The following is a 21,485-nucleotide window of genomic DNA, read 5'->3' on the forward strand; positions in this document are numbered from 1 at the left end:
ATCCTCTTTCCTCACTAGACACTGGAGGTTGGTGGGGGGGAGGCTGAGCAGCAGCCTGTGGAATGAAGTCCCCAGTGACCTCACCAGAAATTCTCTCCTCTCATTCAGCCCTCAAGGTTTTCCAGTCTTAGAGAGGAGGATTATCCTGGATTAGTAATTGTCCCGGGCGCTGATTGGGCCCTGTTTTCTAGGGATAGAAATCTGGGGTATAAATAACTCAGCCTCATGTTCAGCATATTTTTCCCGGCTCAGGAGGGTGTTATCCTCGCGTTCAGTGGAGTAAAGACCTAACTGACCTTGGGCTGTGAAGAAATCCATGGCTCTGCTTTGGCTTAAGGTTAGTACAACCTCACTGAGGAGAAAGAAGCCTTCTGTATGGCAAAGCCTTCCAAGAATTTCAGCAACATTTGTGGCCAAGGCTGGTTAATAATAAAATGTGACTTCGCCTTAGTGTCCTTTTTTTGGTGTGTGTTTCTTTACTTGAGATTTTGTTGAGAAAAGGAATGATCGGACAGAGTGAGAAGGAAGTTATTTCGAGGGCCTCCTGACAGAACACTGTGAGTCTATCAGTTCAACACCACACTGTAGCCATACTTCATTCCAATATGCGCAACACCTGGTGTGGCTTTATTGTTAAATGAAGTATGAGAACACAGAAGCTCCCAGAAAGGTCAACCCTACTTCAGGGGAGGCCTCCACTGAAAACATGCAGATTAAGCAGAGATTCAAACTTGGCTAAAGTAAGGATTCTTTTCTGAAGCCACAAGGTTCCTTCCAAACCTCAGCTGAAGCAGAACCACACTTCCTGAGTTCCATATGAAAAGGTGGACATTAACTACTGCTCTGCTGCACTTTATACGGCTGATAATAGCACTGTGGATCTAAACTATAAAATGCACCAAGGTCAGGAAACTCTAGTTTGTTGGAACTTTTCCAGAGGTCACAGTTGGTTCTGGGCTGCTACTTAATGTTTGGAAATATTTATGCAAAGAAGGACAATGATACAGTATTTTAATGTGTGCTGTTGACTTTTTGAAACTTTGGATAAGGCAGGACCCCTGAGAGTCTTGGGATTGGTAGAATCCAAGTTTGAAGATGAATCAACAATTCAAACTAGTGTCCGGATGGGGCCCAGGATCTGCCTGGTGATAGTAAAAGCCCTATGGAGTTGTAAACTTAGAGATTTACATCATGAACTAGGAAAAAAATCAGCCTGGGTCATTTTTGGCTCAAGGACATTTAGGAATCACCAAATTAGGAAAAGATTCTTCCACATAGTCAAAGACAGCTAACTAGACATCAACACTGGGGTTTAAAACTGAAGTTCCAACCGATTCTACATAGTACTATTCCATACTCCTTCTCCTTGGATACGGAGACAGACGGCCAGGCCAAGAAAGGTTTCACAGCACTCGATGACATCAAAATCTCATCCTTCACCAGCTAAATTTCTGCATCTTTCTACTAGGAGATTTTAACACTGATGAATGTTATAGAAGTTTTCAGCAACCATGTCAGAAGAGTTGACCAGCTACTGAGAAACACGGGGCCCACCACTCATCTTTCTTGAATGAAAAGTAATCACCAACATGTTAGTACCTGCCAGTTTCCAGTGTGACTTTCGCTCTCTCTCTGGGACCCAACATCAACAGACAAACCCACAAAGTCAGCAGGTTTTTTTGCATTGTACTAATCAGTGATGCTGAGGCCCTTTTACAATCTCTAGTAATAAATCAACCAGCTCCCAAAAAGGCACACGCAGGGGCTCTGCTGATGAATTATTCCAAGGACTCAGGCTCATGCACTAGTTGACTCATATAGTCAATAGCAAAATGGGTTATTCTTGGCTGAACTTAAAATAGAGGATAAAAAAGGCTTTCTACCACACTCAGTTGTAGGATTGCTAAGGAAAACTAAGCCTTCTTTTTAGGAAAACCCATAAGCAAGCCATGTGGAGATATAATAGGATATTTATAAAAATAGATGCCATCCTATAAGCCTTACAGATCTAATTAAATAATAACTATAATAGGAACTCTTCTGCAGATGCCTTTAAGTTGTAATCAAATGAAATTATTTCTCCAAGCAATATTCAATTTAGATGAGTTACAGAAAATTATGATTTTATGAAAGATCTAGAAAGGTCCAACTTATTAATTTTATAAATGTCTTTGAGACATAATGCATACTTAAAAGTTCTACAAGTGTTAAGTGGGGATTAAAAAGTAATAAACAGGGGTGCCTGGGTGGCAGAGTGGGTTAAAGCCTCTGTCTTCGGCTCAGGTCGTGATCTCAGGGTCCTGGGATCGAGCCCCCACATCGGGTTCTTTGCTCAGTAGGGAGTCTGCTTCCTCCTCTCTCTCTGCCTGCCTCTCTGCCTACTTGTGATCTCTGTCAAACAAACAAACAAACAAACTAATAAACTAAACTAAAGTACTTTTTAAAAAAACTATAAAAAGGAAAAAAAAAAAACAGTAAATATTCAGTGGCTATTTGCAATCCTCAAGCATTTGATTTCAAACCCAAGCTTTGTGCTGGTGCTCCTGACGCCAGCCAGAATCCGCCTGGTCATCTCAAAATAGATATGGAGTCAAGAGGCTTTCTCCAAGTCCACATGGCATGAAATGTATTGGCATATTGAAAAGTAAAATGTTTCTGTTAATCTTCACATTAGAGGCAGGACCGATCAGTGCCAAATAATAATTTAAGTAATTTATTATAAGAGAGCAAATAGGAAAAACACATAGTATATTTAATATTTAAACTGTGAACAGATGTAATTAGTACCTATTTCTAGAAAACAGTCTTATTTAGATGGCAGGAAAAAACAATTTTCCTTTTTTTTTTTTTTTTAGAGATTTTATTTATTTGACACAGAGGGAGGGAGAGAGAGGGAGAAGCAGGCTCCCTGCTGGGCAGAGAGCTGGACTCAGGGCTCCATCCCAGGACCCTGGGATCACGACTTGAGCCAAAGGCAGAGGCTTAACCAACTGAAAAAGACAATTTTTAAAAACTGAATCTCTGGAATCACTTTAAGCCTCAAGATTTGATGAAGATTCCCTCAAAACCTACAGAACTTCTTTACCTATTGAAAGGACACTCAATAAAATGCTTAATAGAGGATTATGTATTTGTGCAGGTGTTTAATATCTTTTTAGCTCATTAAGAAGGAAAGAAAGAAGGGAAGAGGGGGGAGGAGTGGGAGGGAAGGAAGGAAAGAAAAAGACGAGGGAAGGAAGAGAAGAAGGTTAGGACACGTATGGTGCATCTGTCCTCCACGAAATTAAATTACGCGAGGAAAGGAGGTTAAGAGAGGAGGCGCGTGATCAAAATGATCAAAGGATGGGAATAGTTTCTGCCTCCGCAGAGACCAAATTGCATAAACACAAGGATTTATTAGATCTGCCAAGGAGGAACACTGACGGAGCCAAGTGAAGGAAATGAGTCTGTGAGAACGGAGGGAAGGCAGGGAGCCATATAGGAGCGAACCACCTTAAATCATGATCCTGTTGAAGCAGGCTATTCTGCTCTTGATAGGGCCTTGGAGACAATACCCGTATTTTGTCAGGGCGGCTAGCCAGACCCCACAATTTTCCAGAAAAGTAGAGAACAATTTCTCATGTGCCTTGGGAAATACACATAATGTGAAGCAAAGCCCAGAATAGTTAATGTGGCAATAGACCACATTTCCCAGATAGCAGCCTCAACACTGTGGTTCACTAATCTATCACAGAAGAGGGGTTTTTTATGAAGATAAGTGCCCAACTCAGTGACTAGTCTTTATTATGAGACTGAGACCTTTACAGTTCTGGTCTAATGAGAGGAAGAGTAAAATATTCTGATTTTACTTTTTCTCATTCCACAGGGAGGAGCTATGGATCGCATTCTGGGTTTTGTCCTCATTGGAAGAGACCAAAAACAGGCAACCTTTGTGCATCTCCGTATTATTTTTAAATTTTATGGCTCCCTAAAACCCCCAAGTCCCAGACCCAATGGCATAGAACACCAAAGCACAGTCTCACAGTCTAGGGGTACAGTAACTCAGACACCTAAAGAGACAGTATATAAAAGCTCTGAGTTTAGTGGGCTAAACAAATGAATAAGCAAAGAAATTCGAGAGATTGTTACAAGGAACCTGGCAGCCCCATCTTTCACACTAAAGTCTCACTTTAAGCTAGGGAATGGATTGGGAATGCAAATGCTACCACTTAGAGAGACTGGGACACTCCATTTTTAAGGTCACCACTTAAGATTCAGTGGAAAGTATATGATTCTCCCTCAGCCCATTATGTTTAGTATTGTAATGGTAATTCAAAAATTGGGGGGTTTAGAATTCTAAAAATATAATGCTGAAGTTATTACTCTATAAATTATTAGTACTAACCTCTGAAATTAAATGTGCCCCTTCGTTCCTTTTCCTCTTCAAAGAAACAAGAATAGCTTCCCAGTTGCTCGCTATTAATGATGGGAAACCTAAAGAGAATTCATTAATATAGGCTTAGTTCTCAAAACACTTCTTGATAAAAATGAAAAAGACTCAGCATTTAATCAAAATTCTAAAATAGAAACAATGACGTAAATATGCAAATTAGACCATTAGCATAACCTTCAGGAGACAGCAAAGGCAAAACTGCCCAGTCATCAAAAATGTTTAGAAGTTGATGAATTTCCTTGAGCCAGGCAGGTTAAAATGTTACGTACTCACTTGTACTGGGTATACAGGATGCCTCCCGTGGCACTGACATGGTAATTCTTAAGTTGTTCATCCCCTTTTTTCCAAGTCACATTTACTGAATTCACATCCCCAGAAGTTGTGAATTGACATGTGAGTTCTACAGCAGAAGGTCGTTCTAAAGTGATATTTTTTTCCACTGGCACACTGGAATGTTCTGTTAGCCACAAAAGAAAACCAGACAAAAGATGTTGTTAAAGTTACATTTAGGGGACAACCAATATAGACCAAGCAGTTTTAAGTCATCCATAATAATGCTCTATCACCAGTTTCTGAATGTAATATTCCTTTGAAGAATTATTCTTCTGTCGACACAGATTTGGTTCCCTTTATTATTCTCTTTCATAGTCACAGAGGAAGAAAGTGTTTGTTACATTACCAGAATAGCAAAAGCCTAAGGCTATAATCTTAATCTCCTTAAAATTTCCAGCTGATGAGGATATGGGGGAAGAGCACGGTATCAAGGAGGTCCCTACCCTCGAACCAGAGAAACACCCCAACTGTAAAAACAAACAAAACCTAAGGGAGAGAAAGAATGGAGTAACTGTTTTGGCTCCTTTAAGGAATTGTGCTATTCGTAGTTATTACAAGAACGTTCTGTGTAAAATATGGGTTTGTGTGTTATACTAATTCTGTCATTCTAGTCTTCTTAGTCCTTAAACTCTTGTGGGGACTGGACAAACATACAGATGAATGGCAGAATTAAAATACTCATTCTGTACTTCTGCATTTTCACTGAATTTGCAATTCCGGTACAAAGCCACGAGGTCAGGAGCACCTGGGTGGCTCAGTGGGTTAAGCCTCTGCCTTCGAGTCGGGTCATGATCTCAGGGTCCTGGGATTGAGCCCCACATTGGGCTCTCTGCTCAGCAGGGAGCCTGCTTCCTCTTCCTCTCTCTCTCTCTCTCTCTCTCTCTCTCTGCCTACTTGTGATCTCTGTCAAATAAATAAATAAAATCTTAAAAAAAAACCAAACAAACCATGAGGTCACTAGCTATATATAAATATATGTAGATATCTATATCCCACTTATGGTGGATACATTAGAGCCAACTTTTTTTTTTTTTTTTGAGCAATAGTAAGTAAAGGGAAAATAACAAAAAGGTACACTGCTCTTCCTATACTAAATGTGCCACTAAAGGCAACCAGATAATAGAAGAGGAAAACTTTCTTTTTATACAGTTCTAGCCAGTAAGTGAAGAAACTCTAGAAATCTGACAGAATGATGCTGTAACTCCTGGTGAATCATGGATCTCGGCATTTTCCATCCGCTGCAGCAACCCTCTCAGTCACGGAACTGTGTGTCTCCCAAGGAGGACACCCCACTACCTAGGCAGTCGTTTTGTCCAAGGTAGGGGGGCGAGGAGTAAAGGGGACAGGGTCCTAAGTCTCTAGATTCAACTACCAGTTTCCAGGAAATATGGAGGATGGAAAAACATGTTAAACAGCACCCCATGAAAGTGATCGACCAAATATAGAGTGTGACAAAACTCGACAAGACAAACAATCTGGTGTTTTCAACAGATAAATTAGAAAAGGGAAAGAAAGAAACCCAAAAATGAAAACATACCTTAGAAACACGCCTTTAAAAAAAAACAACAACAACAACAAAGTAAAACTAAACTATAATAGGGGCACCTGGGTGGCTCAGTGGGTTAAATCCTCTGCCTTCGGCTCAGGTCATGATCTCAGAGTCCTGGGATCGAGCTCCGCATCGGACTCTGCTCAGCAGGGAGCCTGTTTCCCCCTCTCTCTCTGCCTGCCTCTCTGACTACTTGTGCTCTCTCTCTCTCTGTCAAATAAATAAATAAAATCTTTAAAAAAAAATTAAACTATAATATTAGGGAGGTACTCTTGTGTGATAAAACAATTTTTTACAAACCAGAATGGTGGTGGTTACTCTTAAAGGGAAATGGGGCGTTGTGTTTGGAAGAGGGCCCTGCGGTATATAAACACATTTCTCAATTTCCTGCCCAGTAACGTGGTGTCAGTAAAAGCAGAATGCAGGGCCAAAATGTAGAGAGAGAAAAAAACAAAACAAAACAAACAGAACCCAAATAGCATAACGTCACTTTTAATTACACTGAAAACTTTATAAAAATGCTTCCTTAAGCAATGACCAGGTGCAAAGTTTGCGAACAGTGAAGTAAGTTCAGCTAGTGTGAAGTGCTTTGTGAGCATATGCCTGAAATAACAGCTCGGGAATTGCAGAAGTGCTGAGCTGAATTTTATGGCAAAAAGAAAGGTAAAACAAAAAACAAAACAAAACAAAAGCCCTAGGTATAGACAGATCTTAACAAGATTCAGTTATACAGAGAAAAAACTGAGTGGGTCAAACTGCATCTTTGGTGCATTTGTTGAGCATCTACTGCATACCAGAATTTATAGGAGATGCTAGTAAGTAACAGGAGAAAATATCTCAAGATCCATCATATTCGGGGTGCCTGGGTGCCTCAGTTGGTTGAGCAACTGCCTTCGGCTCAGGTCATGATCTTGGAGTCCCAGAATCAAGTCCCACATCGGGCTCCCTGCTTAGCAGGGAGTCTGCTTCTCAAGCTGACCTCTCCCCTCTCAAGATCCCTTTCCCTCATTCTCTCTCTCAAATAAATAAGTAAAACCTTTAAAAAAAAAAAAAAAAAGATTTGTCCTATTTGGTCCTAAGCTTCTGTTTTCTGTAAATTTTCCTCCTTCAGCTTAAGCTCTGGGGTCCCCTGAAAACCTAGTCCCCTCTCTGTCAAAGAAATTTACTTCATTCATCAATTTCATGAAGGAGTTCTCCATACACTCTCTGTCTTCACCCCAATATAGCATATTCTGGTATCTTACCAAGTTCCAGAAAGTGCTTTACCAAAAGTTAAAAATGTTTAACCCGACTACCTCTTTTCCTTCCTTGTGGGACACAGACCATCTACCAAAGTCTACAGAAAATTCTTTCACATCCTGCAAAACTCTGCTAAGTTGATGCTTCAAGGACAAAGCTTCTGGAGATTTCTTGAGTCTTTTCCCCAAGTCTAAGCTGAAGTGTCGCTCATTACTACTGGCCTCTTTCCCAGCCTGGGTTTATGCCGGCAAAGCCACCCTGCTCAGAATTGCGGAGACCCAGGCCTTGCAGTAGGCCACAGCGATCCCAGAGGTTCTGGAGGCCAGAGCACCCAGAGAAGGCTATTTTGACTCCTGCATTATTTCTTGGGCACCTTATGAGGTTGAATACAGACCATCTTTCTTGCTGGAGGACTGGCAAGAAGACACGGCAGCCTTATCGCTCCTAGCACGAGTCAGTACAGAGGTATTTCTGTTCCAGAAGGGGACTCCAGGACACCACGCTCTTTTCAGTGGTATAGCTCCCTGGAGCCTCCTAAAATATCAGGAAGTTAAAATATGTATGATGACCTCCATGTCATAAGGGAGGGGGCCCCATGTCAGGTTCCTTGCCTGAGGTGACTCACAGGGCAACAGTGAGCATCTTTATGGTGGACATCTCAGTTTCCTCATTTGTAAAATGGCACAAGCCCTATTTCGTGAGACCACAGAAAGGATTAAATGAGTTATAAGGAAAATTTTAGTGATACAGTAACTGCCAACTAATTTCCCACTTAGCTGTTTCTCCATTTTCTTCCTCCTCAATACTGGGGAATGTAACAAAAGCTATCACGTATTGCCTGAAGTTCTGTATTGCTCGTATCATTTAATCTTTACAGCCTTTCTATGAGATGAGTATCATTACTATCACTCCAACTCCACAGAGGAGGAACTGAGGCTTAACTCAGGGTTAACTAGATAAGGTTAACTATCTTTCCCTAGATCATGCATCCTGATAATGACAGATGTGAATACAAATTTGGATGGGACTGAGTCCAGAGTCTCATAACCAACTACGTGTACCGACTCTCAAATATATGAAATTCTCATGACAATAGAATTAACTTCCTCATCACTTTCAAACTACGGAACTGAGGTTTTACCTTTTTTAAAGAGTTTATTATTTATTTATTTATTTGAGAGAAAGAGCGCATGCAAGAACCTGCACACCCATAAGCAGGGGGAGGAGCAAAGAGAAAGCAACAAGTAGACTCTGGACTGAGCGTGGAGCCTGAGGTGGGGCTCGATCTCATGACCCCGGGATCATGACCTGAGCTGAAATCAAGAGTCATATACCTAACCCACCAAGCTACCTAGACACCACTGAATTGAGATTTTAAATGAAAGAAAATAATAATGGAAGATGAAATAACTTATAATGCAGCAATACAGCAAAGTGATAATAGACAAATGGTAAGATCAACATATTTCAAACATTTATACTTTTGGGGTGTCTGGGTGGCTCAGGAGGTTAAGTCTTTGCCTTCGGCTCAGGTCACGATCTCAGGGTCCTGGGATTGAGCTCCCCATCAGGCTCTCTGCTCAATAGGAAGCCTGCTTCCCCTCTCTCTTTGCCTGCCTCTCTGCCTACTTGTGATCTGTCTCTCTCTGTCACATAAACAAAGAAAATCTTTAAAAAAATTCACACTTTCAACTAAATAATTCTATTAAAACCACACGGTAGCCTCTCCGTAACTCTTGCCAGGCTCCAAGTCCTAATTGTTACCTCCCTGTTTCTTGCAACACTTCTCAGATGCTTCTGTAGCTTGCTTTCCTATCAGAAAATCAAAAATATGTAAAAAGTTTCACCTCTAACTTTAAAATATTTTGCAATCAGCCAACAAACTAATATTTCCATTGAACTCAATGGACAATGTTTCAGCTTCCCCCAAACCACAACTGCAATGCATTTCTGCTATTTTAGAGTATTGCAAAAACATCCACGATATCGGCATTTCTAAGACTACACCTATTTGTCTGGTTTCTGAGCTATATTTTAAAAGACTACCCTTAAAGTCATACAGTAATTTATATTTGTCTCTTATTTTCATAATTAAAAATTTTAAAGTATATGGACACTTAAGCAGTTTGTGTCTTCACAAATCTTCAAAGAAATGATAACAGTTAGACCTTAATGGGCCCATTTAAGAATCTTATCACTTGATATAAAAGTCTATTTTGTTCCTTTCTTAAAAAAAAGAGAAAAGTGAAAAAAAGCAAGTTAAAATTTCTTGCATAGGACAGTGTTTCCAAACATGCTTGAGAAGCAGAAACTTTTATTTGTAAGAGTGAAATGCACCACAACATAAAAAACTGGTAAAATGGGACAATTCCGGCTAAGACAGAGAGGAAATACGGAGCTCTCCCTTATTTCACCATAGAAGTCAATGAGGTCCCATGTTACATCCTAAAATATAGATGGAACACGAAGAACCCTTACAGAAATAATGCGGATGGCCACTCTAACATGAGGCCAACACCCCTATATAAAAGTGAAACGATCCTATTTTTAACACGTTGTTGGCTCCATTTATATGATGCTCCTGACCATATGGTAACTTTATAAAATAACTCCTCTGAATAAGAATAAAATACAGTCTCTTAAACTTCATATTCAAAACATGTACAATAACAAAAGAAAATTGCTCCTTGATTCTTATAATTTTCAACTCCTCCTGAATTAAATTTCATTCATGATCATTTTTTTTTTTCTCTGAATCTATCAAGTTATGTACATGCTCCCTCATCAGTGCAGTACTGATGTGGTAGTCTAAAATACCTGCGCTCCCGAATTCATAGCTTAGGAAGGAAAATTGCCAATATGCACAGGACACCTCAAAGGAGGAAAGCCTAACTTGAGGATCAAAGAGCATACGGGTCTGTATGTCTATGTGTGTCTGTATACAAACAAACAGATACACACACACACACACACTCCCCAAGTCCTCCCTTGGGAATCCCTCAAGACCAAAGAACTATGTGTCTGGCGTTATATAAGCACAGCTTATACTCAAGCTTTTGGGAATTTTATGCAAGCAGCATCAAAAGAAAGAGGAATACTAGAAAATGTGAATGGCTTCTACACAAGTGAAGCCAGGTTTACCAAACATAATTCAAAGTCTCTACAATATTACGGAAAATATTCTCAAATTGGCCAAGAAAAGATGCTGGCTGAATTTCATTATCAAAGTTCCTGCTGGTCACCTTTTTCCTCCATTTCCATTAGTACCAGGTATAATGGTTATTTCTCTACTTTCTAAACTGATTTAAAAATATTTCAAAGAGAAATTCCAAAGGGACATGGCTCCATTGAATTTTAGAAAAGACACATTACTTCTTGTTTTCAACAATGTGGTATTTAATTTGAGGAATTGCCCTGAGTAATAATCCATCAGTCAAATACATTTTTCTACAACATAAGGGATAGGACAGTATTACAACAACTTTTCACATCAGTTAGAGAGAGTTAATCCAGCACTGTGGTAGTAGACTATTATATTTTTGGATAACCAGAATCTGAACAACCTTCCCTTCTGTGTAAGTTTTAATAAGAAGCAAAGCCCCCTCAGTTACTGTGTAAGCCAAAAATATTCCTTCTAACTCTCTGATGCTAAGGGCAATGCCATTTGACTAATTCTATTCCCCACCTAGGACTTTAAAGTTAGAGGGAATGACTTAAGGATCTAGGCAGAATCGAGAAATTAATCACAACAGCAATGGCAAATGTCTAGCAATGATAAAGCATCATTTCTTCATTTACCCTTTCATTCAACACTTATTTTCTGAACACCTGCTACGTGACTTTCACTCACCCAACCATTCATGATTGTACTAAATATCTACTATGTGTCTTTACCCTGAGCACTAATATCAAAAGTACAGTATTAGCAACAATATCTTAACCAGACGACGTCAAGGTTTCTTGCTGTCTTTCCTCTTTTAAGTCTTTGACATACTCTAGAATTTGGTTTCCATCCTAATCATAAAACTAGGGAAACAGAAAACATAGGGGAAAAGCTTCTTGACATTGGTCTGGGCAATGATTTCATGGATATGAGCCCCAAAGCATAAGCAACAAAAGCAAAAATAAACGTGTAGAATTAATCAAACTAAAATTTCTGCACAATAGGCAATCAACAGAGCAAAGACATAGTAAAGAGACAACTTACAGAATGGAGGAAAATATTTGCCAACCTAATCTGATAAGGGACTAATATCCCAAATATATAAGCAACTCTACTAACTCAAAAGCCAGAAAACAACTCAATTTAAAAATGGGCAAAGGACCTGAATAAACATTTTTCTAAAGAAGAGATACAAATGATCAACAAATGATATATGAGAAAAGAGAACTCCTATACAAGTGTTGGTGGGATCATAAATTGGTACAGCCATAATGGAAAACGGTCTGGGGCTTCCTCAAAAAACTAAAAAGTAGAACTGCCATATGACCCAGCAATCCTATTTCTGGGTATATACCTAAAGGAAATAAAATCGGGATCCCAAAGAGATATTTGAACTGCCATAAACACTGCAGCACTGTTCATGAGCCAAGATGTGGAAACAACCCAAGTGCCTGCAGAAGGAAGGATGGGTAAAGAAGATGGACTTACTCAGACATGAGAAAGAAGGAAAGTCTGCCTTTTATAATAACAAGGATGAATCTGGAAGACATGCTAAGTGAAATAAGCCAGACAGGGAAAGACAAATTTTTTTTTTTTTCATTTATAGGTAGACTCTAAAAAAAGAAGAAGAAAGTTGAACTTATTGAAACAGAGAGTAAAGGGATGGTTACATCATGATCCCTGAGTCCTGGGACTGAGTCCCACATCAGACTCCCAGCTCCATGGGGAGTCTGCTTCTCACTCTCACCTCCCCTCTCATGTTCTCCCGCTCTGTCTCTCTCTCTCTCTGTCTCATAAATAAAGTCTTAAAAAAAAAAGTTGTATTGAACACTGGAAATATGCTAAGATAATAGATTTCAGGTAAACTCATCATAGAAAAAAATTACTTTGTAAGATGACAGGTTAACTGTAGCACCATTTCACTATATATATTTATATATAAAACCATCATGTTGTACACCTTAAGTATGTATAATTATTATTTTCAATACTTTTTAAAAAGAAAAAAAAACTGTAACAGAAATCTTAAGTCAAATGAGATCTAAATTATAGGTAGTAATACAATATAATAAAATCATTAATTCTCCAAATTATTCCATAAATTTAGTGAAAAATCAGCCAAAATCCAATAAGTATTTGCTGTGGAACCTGATTCCAAAAAAAATCTACATGAAAGAGTGAAAATGTCGGACATTGGAAAACCTATGTTAAAAAAAAAAAAAGAACAAAGATATAAACATGTATCATAATGTTTCAAAAAAAGATTAATGTGTTAATGATGCTGGAAAATACCAAGAAATTAATGGAATAAATAGGTAGAATTTTCTGGATTGCAAGTTGGAAACTTAATGGTCAGGAAGTCAAGTTAATCACCAAATTTGTTTTTTAATGGATTGAAAGAGAAGAGAAACTTATCAGTGCAACACACCTGTGAGATGTGCAGTGTTGCTTAATGCATACTTTGTATCATGTGTGTGTTTGCCCATGTGTGTGCATGGGTGGTAAATCAGGTTACAAGGTAAATTTACTTCTTACTTTGCCCAACTCTCTAAAATGTTTGAAAAATATTGAAACAATAAAGGAACAGAATAGCACAAAGGAATTTGGAATATGGTTAGAATGATATTTCAAAGCCTAGGAAAAAGAACTATTCAGTACAGGATGTTGAGACCTTGGCTATCTATATAAAAATAATAATTTAATAAAATTAGGGCCCTATCACACACAGTACATAAATCTATATTTCAAAAGGATTAAAAAATGAAGGGTAAAAAACTCCTATGAAAATACTTCCGTAAAAATGACAGAAGAAAACAAAAACAATGAAACTTCTTCACAATAAAAAACACCTTGTAAATGTTTAAAGACAACTGGGAGACAATATTTGCAATTTCAATAAAAAGTGCAAATTAGAATTTAAAGTGTATAGCTGTCTCGCACCAATTAAAAAGTATATAAACCCAACAGGAAAATGGATACAGGGTATTAACATAAACACACCACATATACATAAGTATGTCCAACTCCAAAACGCAAATTAAAACAGCTTTTAGCACTCCTGCTGGCAAAGATGAAAGAATTTCAGGAACAAGGAGGATTACAGTCAAATATGGGAGCGAGGGAAAAGGTAAACTGCTACTTTGGAGGGCAATTTGCAAGTATGTATTAAAATTAAAATGCACACAATTCCTAATTCAGCAATTCTACTCTGTAGCATTTATCCCAAAGGAACACACACAGTCATGCCCAGAGAGAGAGATGTAGAAAGAAGTGTTCATTATTGAATGGTTTACAACTGAAAACAATTTAAGCAAACTAGGGTCTATTTAGAGGAAAATGTTTAAGAAAACTGGTATGTTTATATACTGTGCATACAAGTAAAAGAAATAAGGTATGTCCATGCAAAATGGCCAGATCTCAAGAACTAACACTGATCAACAACAAAAATTCAGGACAGTACATATGGATTTAAATCACTAATATTAAAGAGTACAACACCATGTCCCATAGGACTCTACAGTTTCTTTGAATACACACATACGTACATACATGGAACAGAGGTTACCCCTGGAAAGAGCTCAGCTAAGAAAGAAGCAGAGGGTGTCAAAAGGGCTTTGACATCCTCTGACAAGCTGAGATTTTATCCCTTGAAATTCTATTTGGCTATTTTTCAAACATGCTTTATCTTTTTTTTTTTTTTTTTTGATAACATAATATTGTTTTCCCCTGTTTTACAATATTTCTTCTTTTATAACTCTACCTACTATTTCTGTCATCTTAAATTCTGGACAATCTAATCCTACTGTTCTTTAGTTGACTCTCAGTCTTGGGGTCCACTTTATTGCATTTTTATCTGTGAGCAAGTCCTCAGCCCAGATCCATAGCCAGAGCAGGCAAAGTGTCCTGCCATAAATGTTTTCTTCCATTTGCTTTCCGGCAGAACCAGGGTCATGTTTGTGTTATTTCTCAGCTTGCAAGGCTCGTGTGTCACGCAGGGAACGTAAATTTGCAATCTCAATGCCACTGAGGGCAGGCCTTTGACTTTGAGTACTCAGGGAAGTCTTTGTTTTTGATTCAGAACAAAGCTAAAACCAGGAAGCCCACTTATCGTGTGTGTGTGGCCTTGTGCAGATCCACTCTGGTTCCCCACCCCTCCCCACCTCCCAGGTCAAATATTTTTCACCACGTTTATAGCCTTCTGTGGGTCTTCAGTTCCAGTTTTCTGCAAAGATCGGCTTTCTGGGGATTTTCAGTGCCTGCTCCTCTCCTTGCCTAGATCCAAGCCCTCATTCTTAGATCTGTGACTCTTAGAACTCAAATGCCCTGTCGACAAACACAAGGAAGACTAACAGGACTTCGGTTCACAGGCATGTACCTCAGCCGTCTTTTCATCAGGTGTGATGACTGAGAAACATCATACACATTTGAACCTCCTTGAAGTCATTCTAGGGTCTTCTCTGCCACAAAGTGTCTGAGCAGCGAAATGTAAGGGACTCACTATTCTTTTTCTTTTTCAGCTAAAAAACAAAGAAAACAAAAAACAAAAAAACCCACTTCTTGTTCTCTCTTCCCGAACACCCTCTTCTCAATGTCATGGAACAGGTACCCGGCCTTGGAGTCTGAAAGGTCTTAACACTGACCTCTTGCCTGGCAGGCTGTAGGGAACATGGCTACCTTTCCTGACTTCAACTAGTCCTCCCAAATTTCACTCGATACCCTAATCTGAGTATCTCTTCCCTGAGTGACTGCTTTGTCTAACTCCTTGTCTCACCAAGACCTCATCAGGCCAGCTGCTCACATTTCAGCATGGTAAATGAAATTTGTTATTGGGAGAACCTACCCCAACATTACCAGGATAGTCAAGTGGTCAAGTCAGTGGTGTTTTGACTTTAACCTCTTTGGTTAAACTATAACACACTGATTGAGATACCAATCACTGTAATATGCAGAGGCAAAGAAAGAAAAATAAAAGTAACAATAAAGAAATGTTCTAATTGCTGTAATGCAAACAATGAATTTCAAATGCTGACAATGGGAAACTTAGTTCAGTGATGTTAAAAAAAAAAAAAAAGTCCATTATCAAAAGAGAAGCTTTAAAACCCAGAGATATCAGAAAGGAAAAGCAAAAACAAAAGCAAAAAAAAAAAGAAACCTTTTATTCTTACTCGTCAATTATACTATCACCAATATATTCATTATCTCTGCAAATACGATTTGCACATATTTAAAAATAAGGCAATTAAAACACTTTTGTTTTTCATTGTTTCCGAAAGTTTTTACACGGTTTCAAAAATAATGTAAGTTCCCTTAAAATAGAAATAATTGTTTTAATAATGCTGTTGAAGGAAATGACTTATTGGGCATTAAGAAAGACAGCATATATAATGAATATCGTGGCGCCACACCGCCTGGATTCAGAACCAAGCTCTGACTTATCACCTGGGCCTTGGTCAGTTCAATTAAGTTTTTTGTGCCGCCTTTTCTTCATTTGCAAATTGCAAACAGTAGTAGTACCTACTGCACAGGGATATTATGAGGGCTAAATTAAGTTACATTTAGAAATATAAACATTGTATGAAGTCAGTCCCGTGTCTGTTAAGTAAATAACTAACAACATTTTAAAAACACAAAATAAGTAAACAACCAGGATTCCATGAATCAAAGGTCATATTTCCCATTCTCCCCAGCACAGGACCTTGTGTTCCCCCAGTCTCTAGCATCTTTATTGTTGTTTTATTTAAGATTTTATTTATTTATTTGACAGAGATTAAGAGAGCACAAGCAAAAGGAAAGGCAGGCAGTGGGAGAGGGTAAAGCAGGCTCCCTGCTGAGCAGAGAACCCGATGCGGGGCTCCATCCCAGGACCCTGGGATCATGACCTGAGCCAAAAGCAGCTGCCTAACCAACTGAGCCACCCAGGTGCCCCTCTAGCATCTTTGGTAAGTAAGCTGCTAAGAGCTGGGCCAATGTCATGCTGGTCCAAAATGTGCAACTAATGTATTATATTTGAATCTCTCTACGAGAAACATTTCATCTAGTTTCTAAACGGGCCTGAGGGAAAGAGAAAAGAGTAAGGACAACACAGAAATATATGCAGGGGGGTGGGGGGTTGGGTGAGCCGGGTGGTGGGTATTAAGGAGGGCACATATTGCATGGAGCACTGGGTGTGGTGAATAAACAATGAATCTTGGAACACTGAAAAAATAAAATTTAAAAAAATGTGCAATTCAAGTAAACCTAAGTATGACCACATGAAAACATTCCATTCATCAGGGAGGTTAAAAATCCTAGAGATAGCAGTAGGAAGAAAGCCTATGGTTCCTAGTAAGCATAACAGATCTTCAGATTTAACTTCTATATTTCAGGAAGGCTGTTCCTAAGACCAAATTTTTTGATGCAAAGGCAACCAGAACAATAACCTACAGGAAAATGCAACCATATAGGCCACAGGTTGGAAATCCAGTCTTTCAAAACGAATGTCAAATCTTTTCTTTTGTCAAATAAAAACAAATCCAGATCTATGTAAACAGAGATTTTATTCAAAAAGTCTATTGCAATAAGGAAGATGCACCAAACTTTGGATCCATCTGCAAGCATCTCAAAGTCAAACAGAAAATGACTTTCTTTTCTAGGGAGGGGTAAGCAGGCTAGCAGGAACTTTTGAGAGGAAATGGGACAATCTAGTGGGGGATGCAGGAAGCATGATCACACTGTAGTCAAGCATTAGTGCTGCTCAGACTTGGGGAAAACTAAAGTTCAGGGGCCTGGGAGGAAGAAAAAGCTTGTCTAAGGTTTGATCAAGCTAAGGCAGAAGGTAACTAGTTGGTAACTAACAGACAACTACGGACCACCAGTCTCTTGACAACCACGGACCACTGGTCTCTTCACAGCAGCAAGAATACTGGTTTTAATGATAGTATTACAATAAAAGAGTAGTCAGGAGTTTAACCTTCCAAACAGGTTAGGTAAATAACCAACCCCACATCAACTAAAATGTCCACTTTTTCCTCTCTTCTTGGACACTAACCCTTTTTCTGCAGGGTCCTTACTGGGTAGGGAAGGGGTATGCTGCTGCCAACATTACCTGGATTCTCAAAGGATTTGCAAACTTGTGTTCTCATATGGATCTCTCTTAAAGCAAAACTTCATCTGACAGAGGAAACCAATAACTAGAACATGAAAACAGGGTTTCAAAAATTATTTGAAAGGCAACACATTTACCAGTCAGTGAGATGTTATGACTTTCCAAGAAAAGGTTGGAGTATTTTGTCATCATTACTTCCGGGATGGGTAGACTTGTAAGAGGTGAAGCTGTAAGAAGAAGAAAATGCGATCACATATTATTATCAAGATGAAATGACTATAAGCTAGTTTGTAACAGCTAAAATGTTATATTGTACATGATTAATGAAAAATAAAATTAATTTTAAAAATAACATAGGATTGTTGTCAGTGCTTTTGTTGTTGTTGTTGTTTTTAAAAATTTTATTTATTTATTTGACAGAGAGAGATCACAGTAGACAGGCAGGCAGAGAGAGAAAGAGGGAAGCAGGCTCCCTGTGGAGCAGACAGCCTGATGCGGGACTCGATCCCAGGACCCTGAGATCATGACCTGAGCCAGAGGCAGAGGCTTTAACCCACTGAGCCACCCAGGCACCCCTGTAAGTGCTTTTTTAAAAAATGTTTTATTTATCTAACAGAGAGAGCATGACCAAAGGGAAGTCAGAGGGAGAGGGGGATGCAGACTCTGCTAATTAGGGAGCCCTACGTGGGGCTTGATCCCAGGACCCCAGGATCACGACCTGAGCTGAAGGCAGATGAGCCACCCAGGTGCCCTGTAAGTACTTTTTACAATCTAGAATAAACTCCAAATATTGGAATAGAGACTGAGAACAAACAGGAGTTGTACAAAGTAATAAAAAAAGACAACTATCATATGATCTCCATGATATGAGGAAGTGGTGATGCAACATGGGGGCTTAAGTGGGTAGGAGAAGAATCAATGAAACAAGATGGGATTGGGAGGGAGACAAACCATAAGTGACTCTTAATCTCACAAAACAAACTGAGGGTTGCTGGGGGGAGGGGGGTTGGGAGAAGGGGAGTGGGGTTATGGACATTGGGGAGGGTATGTGCTATGGTGAGTGCTGTGAAGTGTGTAAACCTGGCGATTCACAGACCTGTACCCCTGGGGATAAAAATATATATTCATAAAAAATAAAAAAAATTTAAAAAAAAGTTTTCTACCCCAAAAAAGCAATGCAAACATTCTTTTGGTATCAGATAGTAGATGAGGGAAGCATAGCTTTCATTCATATGAGAAGAGAGAAACAGTTCTTAAGACTAAAGGACAGTTAAAGACTGAACAGATAACTGGAGAAAACATGTTCCTGACTCTGTAAAAGCATTTACAATATTTAAATTCTAATTACACCTGTAACATTGTTCCTAAAATAGACAATTACTCTTACTTCTTTTAAAAAATCTGTGATTCCTTTTGAACGACTGGAATCTAAAACTGTGAAAAAGAAAGCCAAGCTGAGTTTCAGTGCAGAATGCCTTCCTTACTTCTCCCTGGCACTGTCATTGACTCACTCGACAGTATTTTTAATTTCCCTGCCTACAGCTCTTCCGGGGGACACACAAATTCCCTCTTCAATGCAGAGAGATCTGAATGGAGGCACCGCAAGAACAGATGAAAACTTAAGAGTATCTGCCAATCAAAATGAACCCTCCCTTCTTCCCAGGTGTCCCTCTTCTAGAGAGTCCTTCTCGGGCTTCCCACTGTGACCCACCGCCCCCTCCCAGCACACAGAGTACCCTGCCCTCATTGTGGTAGACTCCCACATACTGTGTTCTCATTGTATGAGGTACTGGTGTGTGTCTCCCACCAGACCGTAAGCAAGGATTAATAATTGATGAGGCAAAATGCAATGGCTTACTTAAAAATAAAAACTTTGGGGGGCACTGTATTATTTGAAAGGCAACACATTTACCAGTCAGCGAGAAGTTATGACTTTCCAAGGAAAGGTTAGAGTATTTTGTCATCATTACTTCCGGGATGGGTAGACTTGTAAGAGGTGAAGCTGTAAGAAGAAAATGCGATCAAATATTATTATCAAGATGAAATGACTATAAGCTAGTTTGTAACAGCTAAAATGCTAGATTGTACATGATTAATGAAAAATAAAATTAATTTTAAAAATAACATGAAAGTGTTGTAAGTGCTTTTTTTTTTCTTTTTTAAAGATTTTATTTATTTATTTGACAGACAGAGATCACAAGTAAGCAGAGAGACAGGCGGCGGGGTGGGGGGGGGGGTTGTGTGGGGGGAAAAGCAAGCTCCCTGCTGTGCCAAGAGGCTGATGTGGGGCTCTATCCCAGGACCCTGAGCCAAAGGCAGAGGCTTTAACCCATGTGCCCCTCTAAGTGCTTTTTTAAAAAAGGTTTTATTTCTTGGACAGAGAGAGCATTAGCAAAAGGGAGGAGCAGAGGGAGAGGGGGGTGCAGACTCCCTGCTAAGTAGGGAGCCCTACGTGGGGCTTGATCTCAGGACCCCAGGATCACGACCTGAGCTAAAGGCAGATGAGCAACCCAGGTGCCCTTTAATTACTTTTTTTTTTTTTAAGATTTTATTTATTTATTTGACAGAGGTCACAAGTAAGCAGAGAAGCAGGCAGAGTGAGGAGGAAGCAGGATCTCTGCTGAGCAGAGAGCCCGATGTGGGGCTCGATCCCAGGACCCTGGGATCATGACCTGAGTCGAAGGCAGAGGCTTTAACCCACTGAGCCATCCAGGTGCCCTCTGTAATTACTTTTTACAATCTAGAATAAACTCCAAATATTGGAATAGAGACTGAGAACAAACAGGAGTTGTACAAGATAAAAAAAAAAAAAATTTCTACCCAAAAAGGGCAGCACAAACATTCCTTTGGTATCAGATGGGAGATGAGGGAAGCAGAGCTTTCTTTCATATGAGAAAGAGAGAAACAGTTCTTAAGAGTAAAGGACAGGGCACATGGGTGGCTCAGTGGGTTAAGCCTCTGCCTTCAGCTCAGGTTATTATCTCAGCATCCTGGAATCGAGCCCCGCATCAGGCTCTCTGCTTTAGGGGGGAGCCTGCTTCCCCCTCTCTCTCTCTCTGCCTACCTCTCTGCCTACTTGTGATCACTGTCAAATAAATAAATAAAATCTTGAAAAAAAAAAAAAAGACTAAAGGACAGTTAAAGACTGAACAGATAACTAGAGAAAACATGTTCCTGACTCTGTAAAAGCATTTACAATATTTAAATTCTAATTACACCTGTAACATTGTTCCTAAAATAGACAATTACTCTTACTTCTTTAAAAAAAAAAATCTGTGATTCCTTTTGAACGACTGGAATCTAAAACTGTGAAAGAGAAAGTCAAGCGGAGTTTCAGTGCAGAATGCCTTCCTTACTTCTCCCTGGCACTGTCATTGACTCACTCGACAGTATTTTTAATTTCCCTGCCTACAGCTCTTCCGGGGAACACACAAATTCCCTCTTCAATGCAGAGAGATCTGAATGGAGGCACCGCAAGAGCAGATGAAAACTTAAGAGTATCTGCCAATCAAAATGAACCCTCCCTTCTTCCCAGGTGTCCCTCTTCTAGAGAGTCCTTCTCGGGCTTCCCACTGTGACCAGCCGCCCCCTCCCAGCACACAGAGTACCCTGCCCTCATTGTGGTAGACTCCCACATACTGTGTTCTCATTGTATGAGGTACTGGTGTGTGTCTCCCACCAGACC

General features: G+C 39.5%; 1 protein-coding gene across 2 annotated transcripts in view; it reads right to left on the bottom strand.

Annotated features, from left to right (window-relative positions):
- The window catches only part of EMB (embigin), a 45,825-nt gene that overhangs the window by 12,513 nt on the left and 11,827 nt on the right, over window positions 1-21,485 (bottom strand). For both annotated transcript variants that reach the window (XM_059416504.1, XM_059416505.1), the window contains exons 3-6: window positions 19,713-19,802; window positions 17,938-18,027; window positions 4,706-4,889; window positions 4,385-4,473 (exon numbers count right to left, since the gene is read on the bottom strand). In XM_059416504.1, the coding sequence (XP_059272487.1) occupies window positions 4,385-4,473; window positions 4,706-4,889; window positions 17,938-18,027; window positions 19,713-19,802 (453 nt within the window). The remainder of the gene's footprint in view (window positions 1-4,384; window positions 4,474-4,705; window positions 4,890-17,937; window positions 18,028-19,712; window positions 19,803-21,485) is intronic.

The sequence above is a fragment of the Mustela nigripes genome, chromosome 12 (assembly GCF_022355385.1).
Source record: "Mustela nigripes isolate SB6536 chromosome 12, MUSNIG.SB6536, whole genome shotgun sequence".
Classification (NCBI taxonomy): domain Eukaryota; kingdom Metazoa; phylum Chordata; class Mammalia; order Carnivora; family Mustelidae; genus Mustela; species Mustela nigripes.